The sequence below is a fragment of the Nanorana parkeri genome, unplaced genomic scaffold (genome assembly GCF_000935625.1).
Source record: "Nanorana parkeri isolate BGI_ZX_2015 unplaced genomic scaffold, ASM93562v1 scaffold23, whole genome shotgun sequence".
Classification (NCBI taxonomy): domain Eukaryota; kingdom Metazoa; phylum Chordata; class Amphibia; order Anura; family Dicroglossidae; genus Nanorana; species Nanorana parkeri.
Window position 1 is genome coordinate 3,063,642 of NW_017306291.1, and position 19,654 is coordinate 3,083,295.

At 45.1% G+C, this 19,654-nt stretch overlaps 1 protein-coding gene across 1 annotated transcript in view; it reads left to right on the forward strand.

Moving 5' to 3' along the window:
• Positions 1 to 1,108: 1,108 nt before the first annotated feature.
• Positions 1,109 to 19,654, forward strand: part of TRDMT1 (tRNA aspartic acid methyltransferase 1) — a 38,926-nt gene continuing 20,380 nt past the window's right edge. The window contains exons 1-3 of the mRNA XM_018564022.1: positions 1,109 to 1,272; positions 11,519 to 11,628; positions 19,220 to 19,296. Of these exons, the coding sequence (XP_018419524.1) occupies positions 1,209 to 1,272; positions 11,519 to 11,628; positions 19,220 to 19,296 (251 nt within the window). The 5' untranslated portion in view covers positions 1,109 to 1,208. The remainder of the gene's footprint in view (positions 1,273 to 11,518; positions 11,629 to 19,219; positions 19,297 to 19,654) is intronic.

Sequence of the window (19,654 nt, forward strand, 5' to 3'; positions counted from 1 at the left end):
GGTCATTACCTGCCACCCGGCTTCCTGATTGGCCAGGAAGCGGTCTCCATGCTGTTTGACCGGCTTGATGCTGATTGGGTGGGAAGCCGGCTTCCCGGCCAATCAGCATTGAGCCAGCCGAACAGCATGGAGACAGCTTCCCAGGCAATCATGAAGCCGGGCGGCGAGTCATTTCCTACCCGTCCGGCTTCCTGATTGGCCGGGAAGCCATCTCAATGCTTCATCGCAGTACTGCCGGCCAGAGGAAATCTCCCTCTGACTGGATGTTCCGGTATCGGAGCATTTGGGTGAGCATGAGTACGTGCTCAAATACTAGGTATCGGCACCGGTACTAGTATAGGTATCGGTGCATCTCTACCTGGAACACTACCTGCTCACTAATATGTTTATTATTCCCACTCTAACGCATTTCACCCAAATTCTCAGGGTGGGTTTCCTGATGGAGAGAACGGTCAACCTTGCCTGTGAAATGTGAGTAGGAATGGCTTCCTCCACCGGGGAAGGCTGCGACAACGCAGGAGCACAGATGAAGACAGGGACAGAGTGTTGTCACCTTATAACAGGAAGAGCCTGAGCGAGGACCTTCATGGGTATTATTTTAATGAAAGCTGTATGTTTGAAAACATTGAAAAAAGACTTTTTAACCTGAATGAACTTATTTAGAGGGAGATTTAAGTGCGTCTACATCATAAAGCTCACAATGCTCCAGCTCGGAAAGCTCCATGATGGAAGATCCTTTTGATATAACTCTAGCAAACATTCGCTCAGTACATGAAATCCGGTATTTGCTCATCATATGTTGTGCTGTGTGCAGTCCATAAAGAGTTGATAGTACATCACCAGCAACCAACAACAATGCCGGTGTTCCTTTTGTTGCTACTGACAACCACAATTTGCGACTCATTTTCAGCAATGTCCACAAATCAGCCCGTTTTTTTTTTCTTTCTATGAAAATTGCTTTAACTTTCGTAGTCATTTTTATCAGCAGGAACCCCTAGCAACAAGAGCCCGCAGTCTACCTGAGTGACAGGAGCGATAATCGGTTGCTATGGGTGACCGCACTTAGCGCTGCCCTATAGAGAGGGCCACAGCCAGGAGCTCCCCGCCCGTCGCACGGAAGTCCCGGTTGGTGCAGGCGGAGGGGAGAGCGCTCAGAGAGGGGCGGGGGAGACGGCACAGGCCGAGGAGGCAGCACGGGCCGGGGGAGGATGGCCGGACTACGGGTGGTGGAGCTGTACAGCGGGATGGGCGGCATGCACTACGGCCTGACAGGTAATTCCATCAGCTCGGACACACCATGGTGGACTGCGCGCTTCCTGTTCCTGCGGACCTGCCCAGATACACGTGTAGGCTGCGCACAGTGTAGAGGAAAGTGTGGTTTACTCGCACAAAAAGGCACATTCGGCTCAATTCACAAAGAGACCATGTCATTGGCTATAACGGCGCTTAGCTGAGGGTCCCTTACCACCTGTACGTTACTGTAAGGCAGGGGTGAGCGGACTCGGGCCTTCCAGCTGCTGTGGAACTACAAATCCCATGAGGCATTGCCAGATTCTCACAGCCAGAGACGTGACTCCCAGAGACAGATGCATTATGGGATTGGTAGCTTCACCACAGTTGTGCCACCTCTGCTGTAAAGCCTGTGACGCACTGCATGCAAAGGCGCGACCTGCATTGCGAGGTGTGGACGTTCACATGTGCGAGAGCTTGAGTAGCTGAGCGCGGCAAGATTAAATACTTCATCTTCAGCCAATTGGCTCATGCGTATAGGGTTGCCACCTGTCCAGGATTCACCTGGACAGTTCGGGTTTTGACTGCTGTGTCCGGGTTTTCATGGCAGCAGAAACCCGGACACAAGATCTCAGGCAGACAGGGGCAACCAAAATTAAGATAGGGGCTACTGCCCCCCACTGAAAATAGTCTCAACTGTGATATTTATATATGAATGGGTGGAGTTATTTACATATGAATAAGCACCGACCCATTCTTCACTAAAAAATGTCTGCGTGTCGCTTGAGTGTTCGGGTTTCGCTTGAAGAAAAGGTGGCAACCCTACATGCGTATGAACTCAAAGGAACTCGCATCCTGATGCTCGGGTTCATACACGCGAGCCGATTGGCTGAAAATTATTTTTTTATCTCGTCACGCTCAGCTATGCGAGTTCCCGCCACCCGAGAGGAAATTGCGAGACACACTGCACGCGAAGGTCCGCACTCCGCGCAGTATGTCACAGCCTGTAGGGCCCATTCACACCAGCAGCTGTGTTACATCGCTCAGCTGCTGGTGTGTGTTGCCCGGCAACAGTGCTGATGTGCCAATCCCGTTTTACTTTTTTTTTTTTTTAGAACTTTATTGAAATGTTACCAGTGACATTTCATTAAGTTCCATGGGCACAGAATGGTACGAGGCGGTTGCACCGTTGCATTCTGTACTTTTTTTTTTCCAGCGGTGGTGTGAACTGTGCTCATCCGTGACAACGCAAATTGTTTTGTCTTGCATTGGGGCCGTGCTTGCTATTTCTTCCAAACACATCTGGTGGGAATGGGCCCCACGCGTTTTACCATTCATTACTGTAAGGCTCTGTTCACACCTAGGCGTATCGAATATGCGCGTTTGTCACGGGTTTCGTGGCGCACGCGCGCCAAAAACGCGTTTCCGAGGGCTACTTGACTGTATCCCAATGGAAACGCACGACAAAAACGCCGCAAAGAAGCTCATGTACCTTTTCCGGCGTAGGCCGTTTTGTAGCGCGTTCAGACGGGCTGAAATACGGCAAGGTGTGAACCATACCCATAGAAAATGGGATTTTCATGTTTGAGCGTTTTGTAGAGCGTTCGTAGAGCGTTGAACGCGCTAAAAAACGTACAGGTGTGAACCAGGCCTAAACGCAAAGCAGAGCGTGTTCTGCATTATAATGCCACTGATTTTGCATAGCACACGTTGCCTCCCCTCTCCCATCCCCACAACGTCCAGGATTCCCTTTGTACACATGACTATTATTTTTGGGCAGTCAGTGTGAATTCCTGACCAATTTGTAGCCACGTACACAGTAAACACACCTACATTTGTGGCTCTGTATTACATGTCGGCTTTCATACTGCAGTCCTTCCTCTGCTCGATGGCTCTCCCAACACATAGTTTATATTGTCAGTAATACTGGTTTTTATTTTTGGCTTCAAGTGCCTGTCCGGGAATTGTGTTTGGTCAAGTGTGGCCTTCATGCTTCTGAATTTTTCTAGACCTATGTCAGTGAGTTGCTTTGATCTGCAAAAATTCACTTTCATTTATGCTGACAGACCTTGACTTGCCACACTGGCTGTTTAATATATACATTACTAGGGATGCACCCATACTGTTTTTTCGGTATCGAGTATGAGTGCCGAAATCTTGTTTATTGGTGCTCACCGATACTAGAGCCGCGTGCCTCGATTATCAGGAAGTCGGGTGGCGGATCATGACCCGTTGCCCGGCTTCCTGATTGCCTGGGAAGCCGGTGTTCCCTTGAATGAACACCGGCTTCCTGACCAATCAGGAAGCCAGGCAGCGTGTCATAACCCACCGCCCGGCTTCCTGATTTGGAAGGAAGCCGGCTCCATGCTCCCTCGGCACTGCTGATCAGAGGGAGCTCTCCCTCTGACCAGAAGTTCCAGTATCGGGGGCATTTGGGCGAGTACGATTATGCCCAAATACTCGGTATTGGCACTGATACCAATACTAGTATCCGGTGCATCGCTATATATTACTCACAGATGTTTTTTGTACTTGGTTCATATTCATGTAGTTGTCCTTTAGTCGCCTGTGTTCCTGCGGTATGAAATCACTTCCCTCTCTGTCTGTTGGACGCTGAGGGCAGCTGTGGTCATGGTATTAATGGTCTACAATACAGCAGTTAGGGTTTTATTTAATAAACTTGACATCAGTTTTTTAGGAAAAGTCCTTGTTTGTCATGTTCACATAATTGACCCAGGGGGAGGTTGATCTGAACTGCATGTTAAAATTTGTTATGGGGTCACAGCTGTACACCAGATGGCTGGTATCTCACCAGCAAATGGCTATATCAACAAAATAGATGGTCCATTTCTGAAGTTAAAGGAGAACTATGAGGTGAGTGATTTTCACTCACCTCATAGTTCTAGCCGACCTGTGACACTGAGACTGTCACAGGTCGGCTCAGTAGATCGGGAGGTGAGCGAACGCATACCGGGGTTCACTCACCTCTCGATCCTGTCGCGGCTCTGTGCCGTGACAGGGGAGGGGCTGGATTCCCCCCTCCCCGCTCCGATCCGCCAGCGCTGACTGGCGGAACGGACGGGGGAGGGGGCGGGTACAGCTGGCTCTGCCTTTTGATAGGCAGAGCCAGCTGTCAGTCACACAGCTGGGCGGATCCCGGCACAATTTTCGGGATCCGCTTCAGCTGCCGCGTCTCAGTATACTGCAAGCTACAGCTCGCGGTATACTGAGCCCAGGGTGACGGGAGGACGCTAGTTTGTGTCCTCCCGTTACCATAAGGAGAACTATGGGGAAAAGACTTAACCCCATAGTTCTCCTTTAAAACCACCATTCAACCAACAGAAGTCGGTAGCACATAGCTAGAATGTTCAGCAAATATAACTGTTTTTATTTAGAGATCCCCAATGTTTTCGGGGCTCCATAGGGAGTCTTTGTCAAGGTATGTTTGCAGGCTGACAAAGGGACCCCGTGCAGCTCCAAAATATTGCTGAACTAAGAAGGTTTCCCCAATCACCTTACAGGACAGCAAATGAGAGTGTTTGTTTGTCTGCACTTACCTAAAACAGGAAACATATGGCTCAAGTTCAATATAAAAAAAAGCCGAGACTCACTTCCTCAGTTCTCTGAGCTTCCTCAAACCAAGCAGAAACAACCAGAGGTTTCCTTCCTCCCCCACCTCTGGAGGGGCAACCTTCACCACAGTCTTAATGGTACTAGTTGAACCTCCTTGGAAGATGTTGCCGACCTCCTCTTGTTTGGGCTTGGCTTTGGAGGTCAGCAGAGGAAACGACTCACAGTACTGCTATACTGGATTTTAGCAGCAGCTGTATTTTGCATAAAGTAGGCCCATGTGAACGTCAGGTGCTTGGCCTGTTTCACACACAGCAATGAGGGCTAAGCTATTCCCAGAAGTTCAAGGTGGATGCACTGCCGGCCGGTATTCTATCGAAAGCTCCAACTCGTCAAAATCTCCAACTACCTCACTGCCGGGTACTTGCAAGTTGGAGATTTCGACCAGACGACGTTGGACTGCAAAATACAAAGACTGACGGAGCTCTGTACAGCTGCATTTTAACAATATTCAGCAGGTGGCAAACTCGACGAATATTCTGAAAACACTATGCGCGCATGCGCACCGCAACTGTACAGAGCTCCAGTCTTTCTGAGCACCGGAAGTGAGGTAGTTGGAGATCTCGATGAGTTGGTGCTTTTGATAGAACACAGGCGAGTCTAGGTGTACACCACATGTTAGATATTTGAAATGGTTATATCAATTCCTCACTGCTCTTAAAACATGTCCCCCTCCACCCTTCTTCCAGCATCTTTGGGCTTGCAGATGCCAAAGGGGAGTTGCTGGGTGAGGGTTGAAGAAGAGAGCGAGCTTAACTCTTATGAGCATGGGTTGTAATTGCGTCGTGTGTTTCTTTCCTCCCTTGGCATGGAAAGGTGAAGACAGAGGCTGCAGCGTTAACGCTCTTTGATCTCTTAAGTAGACTGCCAGCAGCTCCCAGGTAAGTAGGAGTTCCAACCTTTCAACTCCTTCACACGTGTGGGTGTGCTGGGGTAATGGGGACAATTTGATCCATTCTACCCTCACTTTCATCTTCCTTTTCTTGCAGCAAGGAGAGGTGATGACCTAGGGCAGGGGTAGGCAACCTTGACTCTCCAGCTGTGCTGAAACTACAAATCCCATCATGCTTCTGCCTCTGGGAGTCATCCCTCTGGCTTGCAATGCCTTATGGGATTTGTAGTTTCAGCACAGCTGGAGTGCCAAGGTTGCCTACACCTGACCTAGGGGGGTGTCTACTGTAGTTACATCAGAGCTTCTTGTGCTATGCTCCAGGCAATAGCCCTAACTAACAAAAGCACAATAGCCCCACCCCCGGGCTAATCCAGAAACATTAAATGTGGCTCCTGCAACATTTAACTCACAGGTTCCTCCGCTAAACCAGGAAGATGTTTGGCCAATAGCTTTCCAGCGATTCATTGCTACACTAAGCAGAGAGAAAAACTACACAAGGCAGATTTTGGAACGTACACTCCCAGTGATCCTGTTGGGGTGCTCTGTGGATTCTATTGCAGTGACTTTAACACAGTTGCTGTGTTGGATGCATTGCATTAGAAACTCACCGATCGGTTCGGCTTGTTGGCAGGACTATTCAGTCAGCATTTACAAATAATAATTTGGGTGTCTCCATTTTGCAAAAGGAGTTCGACGATCTTAAAAATCTTGCTTTTCTGTAACTGTCGCAGCCTTCCAAGTGAAGTTCTTCCACACGCCAGAGGAATGCCATAATTGTACTAAAAATAAAAAGGACTTTCCAGAATAGCTGAAGTTACAGTTCCTACTAATTAGTGAGGTCACCAAGAGTTCCGGCGCTGGATGTGGGAGTTCTGGCAGGGAGAGTAGGAGTCTATAAGCTTGGTATGTAAAGGGTCCTTTAGGTTAATAAAGAAAGACAATGGCTGTTTAGTTTCTTCAGTGAGGTCATAGCCACATATGTAACTACAATATACTCCTCATAATCTGATTATTATTGGCCACTGCCTTGGGCCTCATGCACACTAATGGGCAGCATTGAAGCCCAACAGAAGTTATCTGGTAAGAATAAACAAATGAATGCTTCCCAGATAATTTTTTTCTGTGCCGGGCTCAGTCATGTTTATATGCATTTACACTCGTTTCCATGCATTCACATGTGTTTAGCCGCATAAAACTGGGCTACTCAAACAATTCATCCCCACACAGCTACCTCCTCATGTATTATTGAAGGCACCTAGACGCTGCCGGAAGCCTGGGTGTGCATTCAGTCATAGAAAAGCATTAAGGTGCCCATACACCTTACGATTATCGTACGATAATCGTATGCGATCGTGTTTAATCGCAAGGTTGATGGGCAGTGTACAACCGCAAATACTGTACAATTGTACGACTTTTGACTTTCAAGCAGGTTTGAAAACTTTGGTCGATCGTACGAATTTCGCAAGGTTAGCGGCGTTTCCGTACGTCAAAAATCGTACGATCTACGCTGCTCATGCACAAACGAAAAAAACGTGCGGTTGATTGCCGCAATTCATTCAGGTACTTTACTTTACTTACGGCTAATTGAACCTTGTGATAATGGGGCAGGATGGGGCCGGCGTACGAAAATCGTACGACGGTTCGATCATCAGACGAAAAGTGTTGTACGATAATCGGCAGGTGTATGGAAGGCGTGCAACCGTTTCTACTGTACGGTCGCACGTCTTTTGTCTTACGAGCACGTTGGAAAACCAGCCGAAAATCGGACGATTTTCGGCGGGTTTGTGGCGTGCTTGTAAGACAAATGCCGCAGGGGCCGGTGTGCGCAAGCGCACACTGCCCGCTCAGCATTGGAATAATCGGAAGCCCTCCCCTCAGCGGGGATCTGCCTGTCCAAGATGGGCAGATCGTACAAGCTTTTAATTACCTTACAACCATCGCACGATGAAAGTCGTGCAATGGTTGTAAGGTGTATGGCCAGCTTTACATGAGTCCAGGTGCGTTTAGAAATGAGCTCCAAACGCACCTGAAGTCAACATTTTGGTACGTAGTGTGTGTGAGGCCTAAATTTATATAAAGCTTGTTTGCACATCACAATAAGGCCTTAATCAAATGAAAGTTTGCATTCTCTGAATTACAATACACTTAAAGGAGAACTATGAGGTAAGTGCTTTTCACTCACCTCATAGTTCTAGCCGACCTGTGACAATGAGACTGTCACAGGTCGGCTCAGTAGATCAGGAGGTGAGCGAACATATACCGGCGTTCGCTCACCTCTCGATCCTGTCACGGCTCTCTGCCGTTACAGGGGAGGGGCTGGATTCCCCCCTCCCCTCTCCGCTCCTCCAGCGCTGACTGGTGGAACGGATGGGGGAGGGGGCGGGTACAGCTGGCTCTGCCTCTAGATAGGCAGAACCAGCTGTCACTCACGCAGCTGGGCGGATCTCGACATCGATGTCGGGATCCGCTCCGGCTGCGGCGTCTCAGTATACCGCGAGCTGTAGCTCGCGGTATACTGAGCTTAGGGTAACGGGAGGACGCTAGTTTGTGTCCTCCCGTTACCCTGAGGAGAACTATGGGGAAAAGCCCTGACCCCATAGTTCTCCTTTAAGCTGGCCATACACCTTACGATTATCGTACGACACTTTTCGTCCGATGATCAAACAATTGTATGATTTTCGTACGCCGGCCCCATCCTGCCCCGATTATTGCAAGGTTCAATTAGCCGTAATTAAAGAAAAGCACCCGAACGAATTGCGGCAATCGACTGCACGTATTTTCGTTTGCGCATGAGCAGTGTAGATCATACGGAAACGCCACTAACCTTGCGAAAATCGTACGATCGACCAAAGTTTTCAAACTTGGATTGAAAGTCAAAAGTGGTACAATTGTACAGTATTTGCGGTTGTACACTGCCCATCAACCTTACGAATATTGGACGAAAACACGATCGCATACGATTATCGTACGGTGTATGGGCACCTTTACTCAATCCAAACTGCAAGCTAATTATCCCTGTGTTAAAGTGCATGTCCAGCCAAAAGGCTTACATTTTTTTAGCTTATGCAATGTGAATGGAATTATGTAACAAATATAAAACAGGTGTTATCCCAATCTGACTGCAAAAGTGGAAATACACTTTAAAGGTGCAAATATATGGTAGAAATCCAGCAGAGCACACAGGCAGCTGAAGACCTCCAGTGTCCCAGCAATCAATAACTAGCTTTTTAGAGCAAGGTGCACGTTTCCAGCATACCGTACTTAATTCTACACTGTGTCTAAGTGTCCCATCTATTGCCCTCTCTGATCAGATTCACCTCTAGTCAATGGGATCCTATGAAACCACAATTTGATACAAAGTAGTTTGTATTACAATTTGAGCAATATTTTAATAATGAAAACTTTGTCCTGCTGCCAGTCCCGTTATCTGCCCAGAACTTCTGCAAGGATAAATATTGCTCGGTAGTTGAATGCAGAAGCACACTAGATGTCAGTGTTTTCTCACCTGTTCAGGTGTGTTTACTCTTATACAGCATATTATTTTTTGTAAAAGAGAAGTAAAGCCAAACCTTTTTTTTTTGCATTTGCTCATGTATGCCTATGACCCAAAGTTGGCATATAGTGGGCTATAGACGGAAGGATCCCAGCTGTGCCCGCCCCGTTCCCTGTCTGTCCCTCCAATGAGCGCTGTAGGAACAGAGGGGAGTGGGGAACCCTTGCAGGGGGCCATGGCTGACGGTAACTGCTCTCTGCATGGAGGAGACCATAAGCTGAGCGATCAGCGGTTACATGATCTCTCGGCATATAGAGACATCATGTGACATCTGCAGTATCCTTCAACAGTTTTAAGCATGTTTACTCCTTGTCTCAAATATGTTCAGCTAAATGTAAGGAGCACACACATAAGAAGCACGGCTCTACCATGGCTCTGGGAAGGAGTGAGCCGGATGCTTGTGTTGGCTTTATATCCACGCTCCAATATGAGCCCATACAAACAGAAGAAAATCTGGCCGAACACCGGATTCCACTGGAATAGTTCATTGAAGTTTGTACCACATCACTGGTGTCGTGCCCAAGGTCCACCCCTCTGACGCATTTCACCCAATCATGGGCTTCGTCGTAGAGATTGACTAATCCCGTGATTGGGGGAAATGCATCGAAGAGGTTGGACCTTGGTCACGACACCAGTGATGTGATACAAGCTTCAATAAACCATTCCAGCGGAATCCAATGTGCAGCCAGCTTTTCTTCTGTTTATCTGTTCAGTTAAATGTTTATTGCATGAGATCCTTTTGGTATTTAGAAACTAGGGGGCTGATTTAAAACACATTTGCCCTGTTTATAGCTGAGCAAGCGATGTTCACAGCACATTACTGCCACTAAATGGAGCCAATGAGCATAAGAAATTCATACGGTCCTCAGCTCCATCTATTGACAGTATTGCGCTGTGAACGTAGCTATATCCTGCGCAAATTTGGTATAAATCAGTCCCTAACTGTTTCATCGTTCACTAATTCTGACACCTACAGTCTAATAAGGAGCAGAAGGATCACTGAGAGGCACAATGGTAGCTCATTGTGGCAGAAGACTTGGTGGAAGCTTGTTTGATATGGTAATGGCAGGATCAGTAGGTATATAACACAGAGGTGGGCCAGAGACCGTAATGTGGACAGTGAGGGGAGAGTGTCAGAAGGTACTGTGATGGGCGATCAGTGACAAAGGGGTACAGAGATAATATATTGATGTGGGCAGTAGTGAGAAAATAATGTGCCTAATGGTGGTGTGGACTGCCTTGTGTGTGTCCTGGGGACCTGCCAGGGGTGCAGGTCACAGCTCTCAAAGGAGTCTAATTACAGAAGTGGTTCATGTTCTTTGCTGCTACATTTACACAGGATGGCCAAAACTGGAATTTGCAATCTCCCTTTATACAACATGGTTTTTAATGTGTATTAATGGCCAACTTTGCAGAAGGAGATCAACATTAGTAGACTCTGTACCTTCCTTTAGCACAGGTTGCTTTCAATTTCCTAAAGCTGACCTTTACACATAACTGTAAAATAACAACAAACACTCCTTTTACAAATGTTTTCTAATGGCAATCTACAAACACAGATACTTTTAGAAAATTGCCGGCTTTCTATTCTTTGCAATCCTTATTTCTTATTTTCTTCCCCAGTCTTTTAACTAAGGGCAGGTTACTAGATTTCCCTTTACTTCCTGGAACTCTGGCACATGTGACTAGGACATGTGACCATGCACATCATCTCAGAGGAGGAAAACGCCTTTCCCTGAGATTTCATGAAATTACAGATGAGATTTCCCAGCAATGCTCTGCTGATGTAACCTTCCCAGGATGTAACACTTTGGCACATTACATTATTTGTTCCAGAACTGGACCGGGAAGTAGATGTACTCTATTTGTAAGTAAATTAAAAACATGTTTGTTTAAAGGGGAACTATCGAGCAACCTTTTTTTGCCCATAGTTCTCCTCAGGGTCACGGGAAGACATACATTGTGTCCTCCGGTGACCCATATGCTGAGAGCACCACAGCTGGGACGGACAGTATTATCGAGATCCACGCCGCTGGCTGATTGACAGCAGGCTCTGCCTATCTAGGGGCCAGCTATTTTTCACTCAACCCATAATTCTCCTTTAACTAATGAATGTACAATAATTTTAAATTGGCATACAGAGCTGCATGCTGATGTGATTTTTTGTGAAAGGGGGTAAAGGTCCACTTCAAGAATTCTGTTTATTATTTCAGCAAGTGGAGCAGCAGCTGAAGTGGTGGCAGCCATAGATGTTAGCACTACCGCTAATGAAGTCTACAAATATAATTTTCCAAGTACTCCATTATGGCCCAAATCCATAGAGGTAAGTCCCTTTCCTTATTATAACAAGAAAACATTGGTGTTCTTTTTTCTGTAGAGAGTTCGAAGGGATCATTTTGGTCAATTAGGAAAAGGGTCCTAATCAGGGACGTAATTGGAAATCACAGGGCCCCATAGCAAGATTTTGTATGGGGCCCCGTGATTGCTAGTTATGCCACTTGCAGAGCCCGCCTGATATACCAAACAGCCCACCTGAGAGTGACCTTGCAGAGCCCACCATAGACTCTCTATAGTGGGCCCTGCAGGGTCCCAGAAGGGCTGCACACCTCTTACCTGTCAGCGCTGTCCGCTTCCGTGGTCGCCGGGCCCCGCCTCCTCTTTTATCCCGGGCCCCGCCTCCTCTTCTATCGACTGGCCCCACCTGCTCTTAGGTCGCTGGACAGTGATGTAAGAGGAGGCGGGGTTGCTCTTAGTAGGGCCCCACCTCCTCCTTTACTGCAAACGCTGGCCTCTTCTGCCGCAGCTGCTGGTTGTCACTGACACAGCTCCGCAGCTGCTGTGAGGGGACACGCGCCACGGCCGCTACATCTGCAGCCGGAGCTATGTCAGTGACTGCCAGCACCCTTACATGCCATAGCGGCCCCATCACGGCATCAGAGGGATGCCCTGGCCGGGCCCCATAGCGACCGCCTGCGTCGCTATGGCGATTGTTACGCCACTGGTCCTAATTGAAATCTTGGTTGGATACATATCTGTAGAACACTGAAACTTTCTGTAATTCCTTGCAGAAAACATTAAACCTTTCAATTCCTGTTTCACCAAAAAGCTCTTAACCTAATGGAATGGATTTGCTAAAGGCAAATGGGCTGTTCACTTTACAAGGGAATTTGCACTTTGCAGAGGAAGTTTCCCCTTAGTTTAGTGAATGAGGTAAAGCTCATTGTGATGTGATGGCTCGAGGATCCTTGGACTGCTGCAGCGGAAGGGGAGCACGGTTGGAAGAAGCGGTCTAAGAGCCATTATCTAATTAGCGGTCTAAGACTTCCATTATACAATTTTGGTTTCTTTACACCATTCACTAAGCTAAGGGGAAAATTTCTCAGCAAATTCCCTTGCAAAGTAAATAACTTATTTGCCTTTAGTAAATCAACCCCAAAGTCTCTATCACATATAGTACCTATGACACCTTCTGGTAGCCACGTAACTTATCTTTGGAATACGGTATGAAACGAGTAGCCAGGGGAAAATGTCCCAAGGCAAGGGAGGACATACAAACATGATGAAGATAATGTAATTGAGGAAATTTTGAACCGAGGACCCTAGCACTTCACGTTCCCGGTTCCAGCTACCATACTGGCCTGAAATTGTTGTGCTTGGTGCACCCACACTGCTTAGGGATCAAAACAAAACTTTGCATAAGTATTTTGCACATTTTATATAATTTTATTGCTCATGATATTTCCTTCCGCCCGTGCACCTTCCCCCAACTTTTCCCTTGAGATTGATAACACCCTCCCCCATGCCAAGGTGCTAGGTGTCATCCTTGACTCGGACCTCACCTTTCTTCCCCACATCCAATCACTATCCAAATCCTGCCGCCTTCACCTTTGTAACATCTCCAAAATACGCCCCTTCCTCACCAATGAAATCACAAAGCTGCTCATCCACTCACTTGTTATCTCTAGTCTTGACTATTGCAACTCCCTCCTCATTGGCCTACCTCTACACAGGCTTCTCCCCCCTTCAGTCTATCATGAATGCAGCTGCCAGACTCATTCACCTAACCAACCGTACAGTGTCTGCAACCCCCCCTCTGCCAATCCCTGCACTGGCTTCCATCCCACACACCCCTCTGCTAATCCCTCCACTGGTTTCCAATAGCCCAAAGGATAAAATTCTAAATATTAACAACCACTTATAAAGCCATTCACAACTTTGCCCCCGGCTATATCTCAAACTTTGTATCAAAGTATCAACCTAACTATCCCCATCGCTCCTCCCAAGACCTCCTGCTTTCCAGCTCCCTCTTCAACTCCTCCCATGCTCACCTCTTGGACTTCTCTAGAGTCTCTCCCATCCTCTGGAACTCTTTACCCCAACCTGTCCGTCTATCTCCCACACTGACTGGCTTTAGGCGATCCCTTATGACTGATCTCTTCAGGGAAGCCTATCCCACCTCAAACTAACCACTCAACGTTCTCAAACAATTCATCTCTACACAGCTACCTCCTCATGTATCACTTGCCCCTCCCTTTATATTGTAAGCCCTCAGGGGCAGGGCCCTCCTTACCATCTTGTCTTCAATTGTATTGTGATTGTAATGTCTTCTTTATATTGTAAGGTTGGGGTAGAGAGTTCCATTGGATGGGAGAGATACATCTTCTTTATTGATGCAGACTGTCACAAAACAACGTTTCAAAACTTTGTTTTGTGACAGTCTGCATCAATAAAGAAGATGGATTAATGACACAAGACATAGGTGTGCTGGTAACATTTATCATATATTTGAAGATGCACAGCACCCTCCTTTATACATAGGGGTTCCGGTAAGGAGAGCAGCAGTTCCTCTCCAAGTCTACAAACAAACAGACACAGCAAGGCAAAGCACTCCCCTCCTTCCTGTTGTTCTCCCCTCCTACCTTCCTTCCCCAAGCTAGTAGATGGACAGCTGCTGGAGACTGTTCTCTCCCTTGTGATCTTGTACTGGACAGGAACTTCAGGGAAGCCAAGCTGGGAGAGATGGAGTCAGCTCTGTGGAAACATGATTACAAAAATGTAAAGAAATAGTTTTCTGGGAAATGCATATTTGTTTGAGCTGGATTCAATATTGAAGAAAGTTTGAGAGTTTAGTAGTACTTTAAAAAAAGTGTTCAAAATCAGTTTTCTGAGATCTGACTCAGCAGAGAAATGTTGGACGTGTGCAGAGAGACTACTGCTTCCCCACAAAGAGCAAAGGTCCTTGTCTACAGCGTGCTGGCATGAAGCAGGCTTTTCTGCTGTCTAATGGAAACAAACTGTAAGACTTTGAGCACCTTTTTGTTTTCATACACCTGCAATATACTTAGCTGATTAAAGTGACAAATTATTAAGTTTTTATTAAATATTATTCAGACTGTTACATCTTCAGTATATAACTGGCCCTTTCTAACATCTGAACTAGAATGCACTGGCTGAGTAAGACGATTGCACAAAACCACTTTTATTATAACTCCTTATGTCCTTTACATGTTCACATATATTTTTCTGCAGAGCTGTGATAATTGTTTCCTGATATTCTCTTTGTACAAATAAAGGAAAGAAGCATTATTTTCTTTAGCCGCTTACCTATTCTTAAGCTTCCTGTTGTTTTATAGCAATACTTTTGTGTGTCATAAGCTATCCTGGTTACCAGCCAATTTATCTTACTGTGCTGTTTTCATGTTGAAAAAGTATAATTGTCATCTGGGATTGCTTTACTATGAAGAAGTTTGCTTTGGTATGAAGCTTATTCAAAGCTGAACTCCAGGCATGCAGCTAAATACAGAGATGAAATACATACAGTATATGGACATAAAGGTTTGGTAGGTATTAACTACAAATAATTTGTAAACCCAAAGCAAAAACATAATTGTTATTAGTATTATTATTAGTATTGCAGCTTATTGTTCATTAAATGTGGTGGCTGCATTCATTTTCTTTATTTAGGCTTTTTTTGTAGCTTTTTATTTTCACCTGGTGATCTGGTCAGACACACACTTTATGTCTAAGGGCCCATTCACACCACATACAGATTACCTCCAGGCCAGACGGTTTCCGGACCCAAAATGCATCCCAATGTGTCCCTATGCTATTTCTGGCCTCTGCTCCCACCAGCGCAGACCAGAAAAATACTGCTTGTCCTATTTTGTCTGGTCTGGAATGCACTGGAACGCATCAAAAATGCACTGGAACGCACCTGTAAGATCATTTTAAGATTAAAAAAAACAAAAAAAATCCAATGGCATCAAAATCACGTTAAAAACGCAATGCGCTATATTTCAGATCTGGTCCAGAAAATGGTGTAAACCTAGGCTTGGGGTGGTTCCTCTCTATGAAGGAACAATGGAGCCACACTTGGACAGCAGCATTGTCACCCTGTGGCAAGGATAGTGTTAGATGGACTAGAAATTTTGATGGCCCTACGTAATAAATATGAACTCCAGCTAACACGTTTTTAGCAGTTACTGCATCAGTTTTTCTTTTTCTTTTCTTTTGGGATTAAGGTTTTACATATATGAATAAAAACCGACCATTGTAGGCAAACTTGTCAGTGTTAAACGGTTTGTAAGCTCCTTGAGGGCAGGGACTGATGTGAATGCACTGCAGTCCTGTACCTCAAGTTCCGGTACAGGCGATCACACTGTGGGCGGGGGGCATGTCTGCTGTGCCATTGGCATGAATGACATCGACACGACCCCTTCCCTTCCGCCCCAGAACGCTGCCAGGCTTGATCTATGCAATCCAGTACGTTGCAGGTGCATTGGGACACACTGGATATGGTGGGCCCTTACGGTTGTCACCAAAAATCTTTGCGTGGATACAAATGTTTAGATGTCAGCTGTCTAAGAGGGGATTTCCCCCAATATTGGTGAGATTTCTCATCACTTCCTTTTCTGTCTTTAAGACAGAAAGTAAAGAAAAATGTTTCCATTTGGACACAGCAAAAAAAATGACGGGTTCTAATTATTCTATACTGTAGTCTAATGTGGAAAACTGTAATATCAGCTCAGTACAAGCCCTGATTCTGTGAAAAGTGTCATTAACAAAGCTAACCTTGTGCAAAGGTTAACTGATAAGGCCGCTTTTTATATTACCGCAGTCATCATTTCTGTTGCATGTCACTATGACATGATTAGAAGACTAGTACTGTTATATCATCATTTATGTTTTGCAGTATTTCCACACAAATCATCCTAGAACTGATTAGGCTTTTCAATCTAAGACAACGTAAAACAAAAATGTTACATTATGTGAAAGAGCTACTAATATACAATATATGTAAAATCTGTCCAGTGTAGTGGGCTGGGGGGTTACGTTCCCGGAGTTCTGTTTTAATATTTTGAATTACAGATAATGGAGACTCAAAATGTCTGTCAGTATTTACAATGGATTTATCAGATAAAAAAATCAGCTGGATGTGGGAAGATACTACCCACCACTCAAATGTGGCAATGTATTTTGATTATCTTCATGTCTTTTCCCTGGGACATTTATATATTTAGCTGTAAGGACCTATTCATTCCATTGCGTTGCTCTAAATGCACGGTATCGCAGAGCGCACCTAGCATGCGGTACTGGTCGTTTGAATTGCACCCCAATACACCTTTTGCCAGCAATGTATTGCAGAGCAACACGTAATTCTGCAATGTGGTTTATTGCGGTGCGGTGAAAAAATGCATTCCTTTCTTTCATCACAGTGCACGGTATTGAAGGTACCTTGCTTACGCTGCAATGCATGGCCACCAGGGTGCTACTGAAATGAATGTGAATGGTACCGCACGCTAGGTGCCCTATGCAATAGCGTGCACTAAATGCACAGTATCCATATGTTTAGCACAACACTATACAGTGCATAGGCCCCAAATGCAGAAAGTTGATACAATGTTTACCTGCAATGGCAACATTTAACACCTTTCAAGGTCCCTCTTTGAGACACATTGTAACTCTGATTCCGGGAGGAATGACCTACGGTAAACAGTTCGGTCAACATCTGGAGTTGAATAAGAGTGAGAGATACTTGAAGTGGAGGTTGGTAAAAGCTAGGATGAAACTATAAAATCTTAGTTTAAAGTTTAAACTCTAAAAGAATGCATTATGTTGGTATGGAAAATCCATCTATACATCCATTAAATCTGCCAGTTTATACAGTCATTGCCCTTCTACATCTCTGGTACCACCAAGATGAAGAGCAGGGGTAGGCAAATTCCAGCCTTCCAGCTGTGGTGCAACTACAAATCCCATTAGGCATTGCAAGACTCTGATGGCCACAGGTATGCCTTCCAGAGGCAGATGCATTATGGGATTTGTAGTTTCACCAACGCTATTGCCTTGAGAAAGATGGACTGAGCTTCATTTAAAAATTGACAATACAATGCTGATGCTTTGACTTCTCTCTGCTGCAAGACCGGTGACTGCCTCTTTATCTACTTTTCATTTGCCTCCAGGCAATATATGTATGTACACATGCCTGTGTTTGACCCAAGTCTGTTAAAGATCAGGTCAGTTAGGTTTCCAATGAGTGACTAACCTTGCAATTTATAACCAGGGTGATTTATAAAGGTTTGGACAGTTTGCTCAGGTTTGACAGTACCCTGGCCTTTATAATGTAATAATATCTTGGAAGCTTGTTTGGTTAATGTTTTGTTGATGATATTGTCTTATCCAGACATATTTTATTAGTAAGTTTGGAAAACTTGACCTTGATATCTTTTGTAAACAGTAATCTATACAGAATGATGTAGTTGGTTTGCGGATACCTGTAGACAGACCCAATAGGTATGAACACCGATGTTCACAGTGGTTCAGAAACTTGTACAAGGTCATTAAACAAGAAATATATTAATTCTACTTTTACAGAGTATAAGAATTGTCAAAAATATCTGGAGATACAATCCAATCAAACTTGAATAGTTATCATGGGATACATACCTGAAGCCTACTTAGCAGAGCTTTTGCTTTTCATACAGGTAGAGAACAACAGGCTACTTGTTTGTGAACAATCCTAATTTTACCCTTCACTCTGTCTACCTCGGTCTCTCTGCAATCTAATTATACACATTCCTGATCATTTATTTACTTATTCAGGCCCTCATACACCTCTGTTGAAGTTAACAGCATTGGATGCAGAGAAATGTACAGAATGGGGGTGATTTACTAACCTAAACACACGCACGCACCAGGTGCGTGTGATTTTCACACAGCAAAACGTATTTATCAACCAAAAAGTCTCTAAAAGCATATTTCCACTAATGCCATATATGGAAAAATCATGCACATGATGCATATATAATGCTGCTTCACAGTTTAGACAAAAATGGTTAGCTCATGCATTTACATTCCTTGCATTCATCAACGCAAGCAACACAACATAGAGCTAATTTACACAACATCACCTTGCAATTCATGCTTGGCTTTGCACAACACACCTGCTGGGTGTGTACACACTACAAAGGTGTTTAGATTCCACCCATAGATCATGCTGGGAGGGAACACACTACAGAGGTGTATACATGTTCGTGGTGTGTTTATAAGGTTAGTAAATCAACCCCAATGTCTCAGGCAGGATGTTGGAGAATACCGATAAATAGAAATAGACTTCAGTCCTGTACAGAGGCATTGTGAAAGCCCTGATTGACCTAGCTGCAAGGGATCATGGGAAATTAATATAAATCTCAGCTTAGGGCAATGAGTGAATCTTGTGACTTATAAACAGCTGTTTCCCTGATAGCATTATCAGTACATTGAATAATTTGACTTGGTGCCTAGGGGTGGTCTTTGAGTTAGTTATATGCAGAGCTGGTTCATGGCTTCCATTGTTCAGATGTCATAAACATCTTCTAAGGTCACCCTTGATTCGCTGTTGTGACTCAGCATGCTTTTTCCTTCCTCTGTATTAGGGAATACCATTGAAAGAATTGGATTCCTTATCATTTGATATGATCTTGATGAGTCCACCCTGCCAGCCATTCACACGGTAAGTTTGGAAAATAAAGGAAATGTTAACAGTGAAGAACAAATATAGTTGAGTGGATTGATCAACAGGGACAGAAAGAGGCCTTGCAGAAGAGGAGAGATGTTGTGCTAATTAATATTTTAAGTATAGCTGTATGGTTTTCAATGTTTCTTCTTTATACAGTACAGTTCCGCAGAGAACAATGAATAATTATATTCACCAATCCCCACCACCACCTCCCATAGAGCTTACAACCAAAGCGGGGTAACCACAGTCCTACACACAGAAGGGTCAGTTGGAGCTGAAGCCAGCAGGTTTTTGCATTGTGGGAGGAAGCTGGAAAATCTAGAGGAAACCAACACATGGGGGAGATAATACA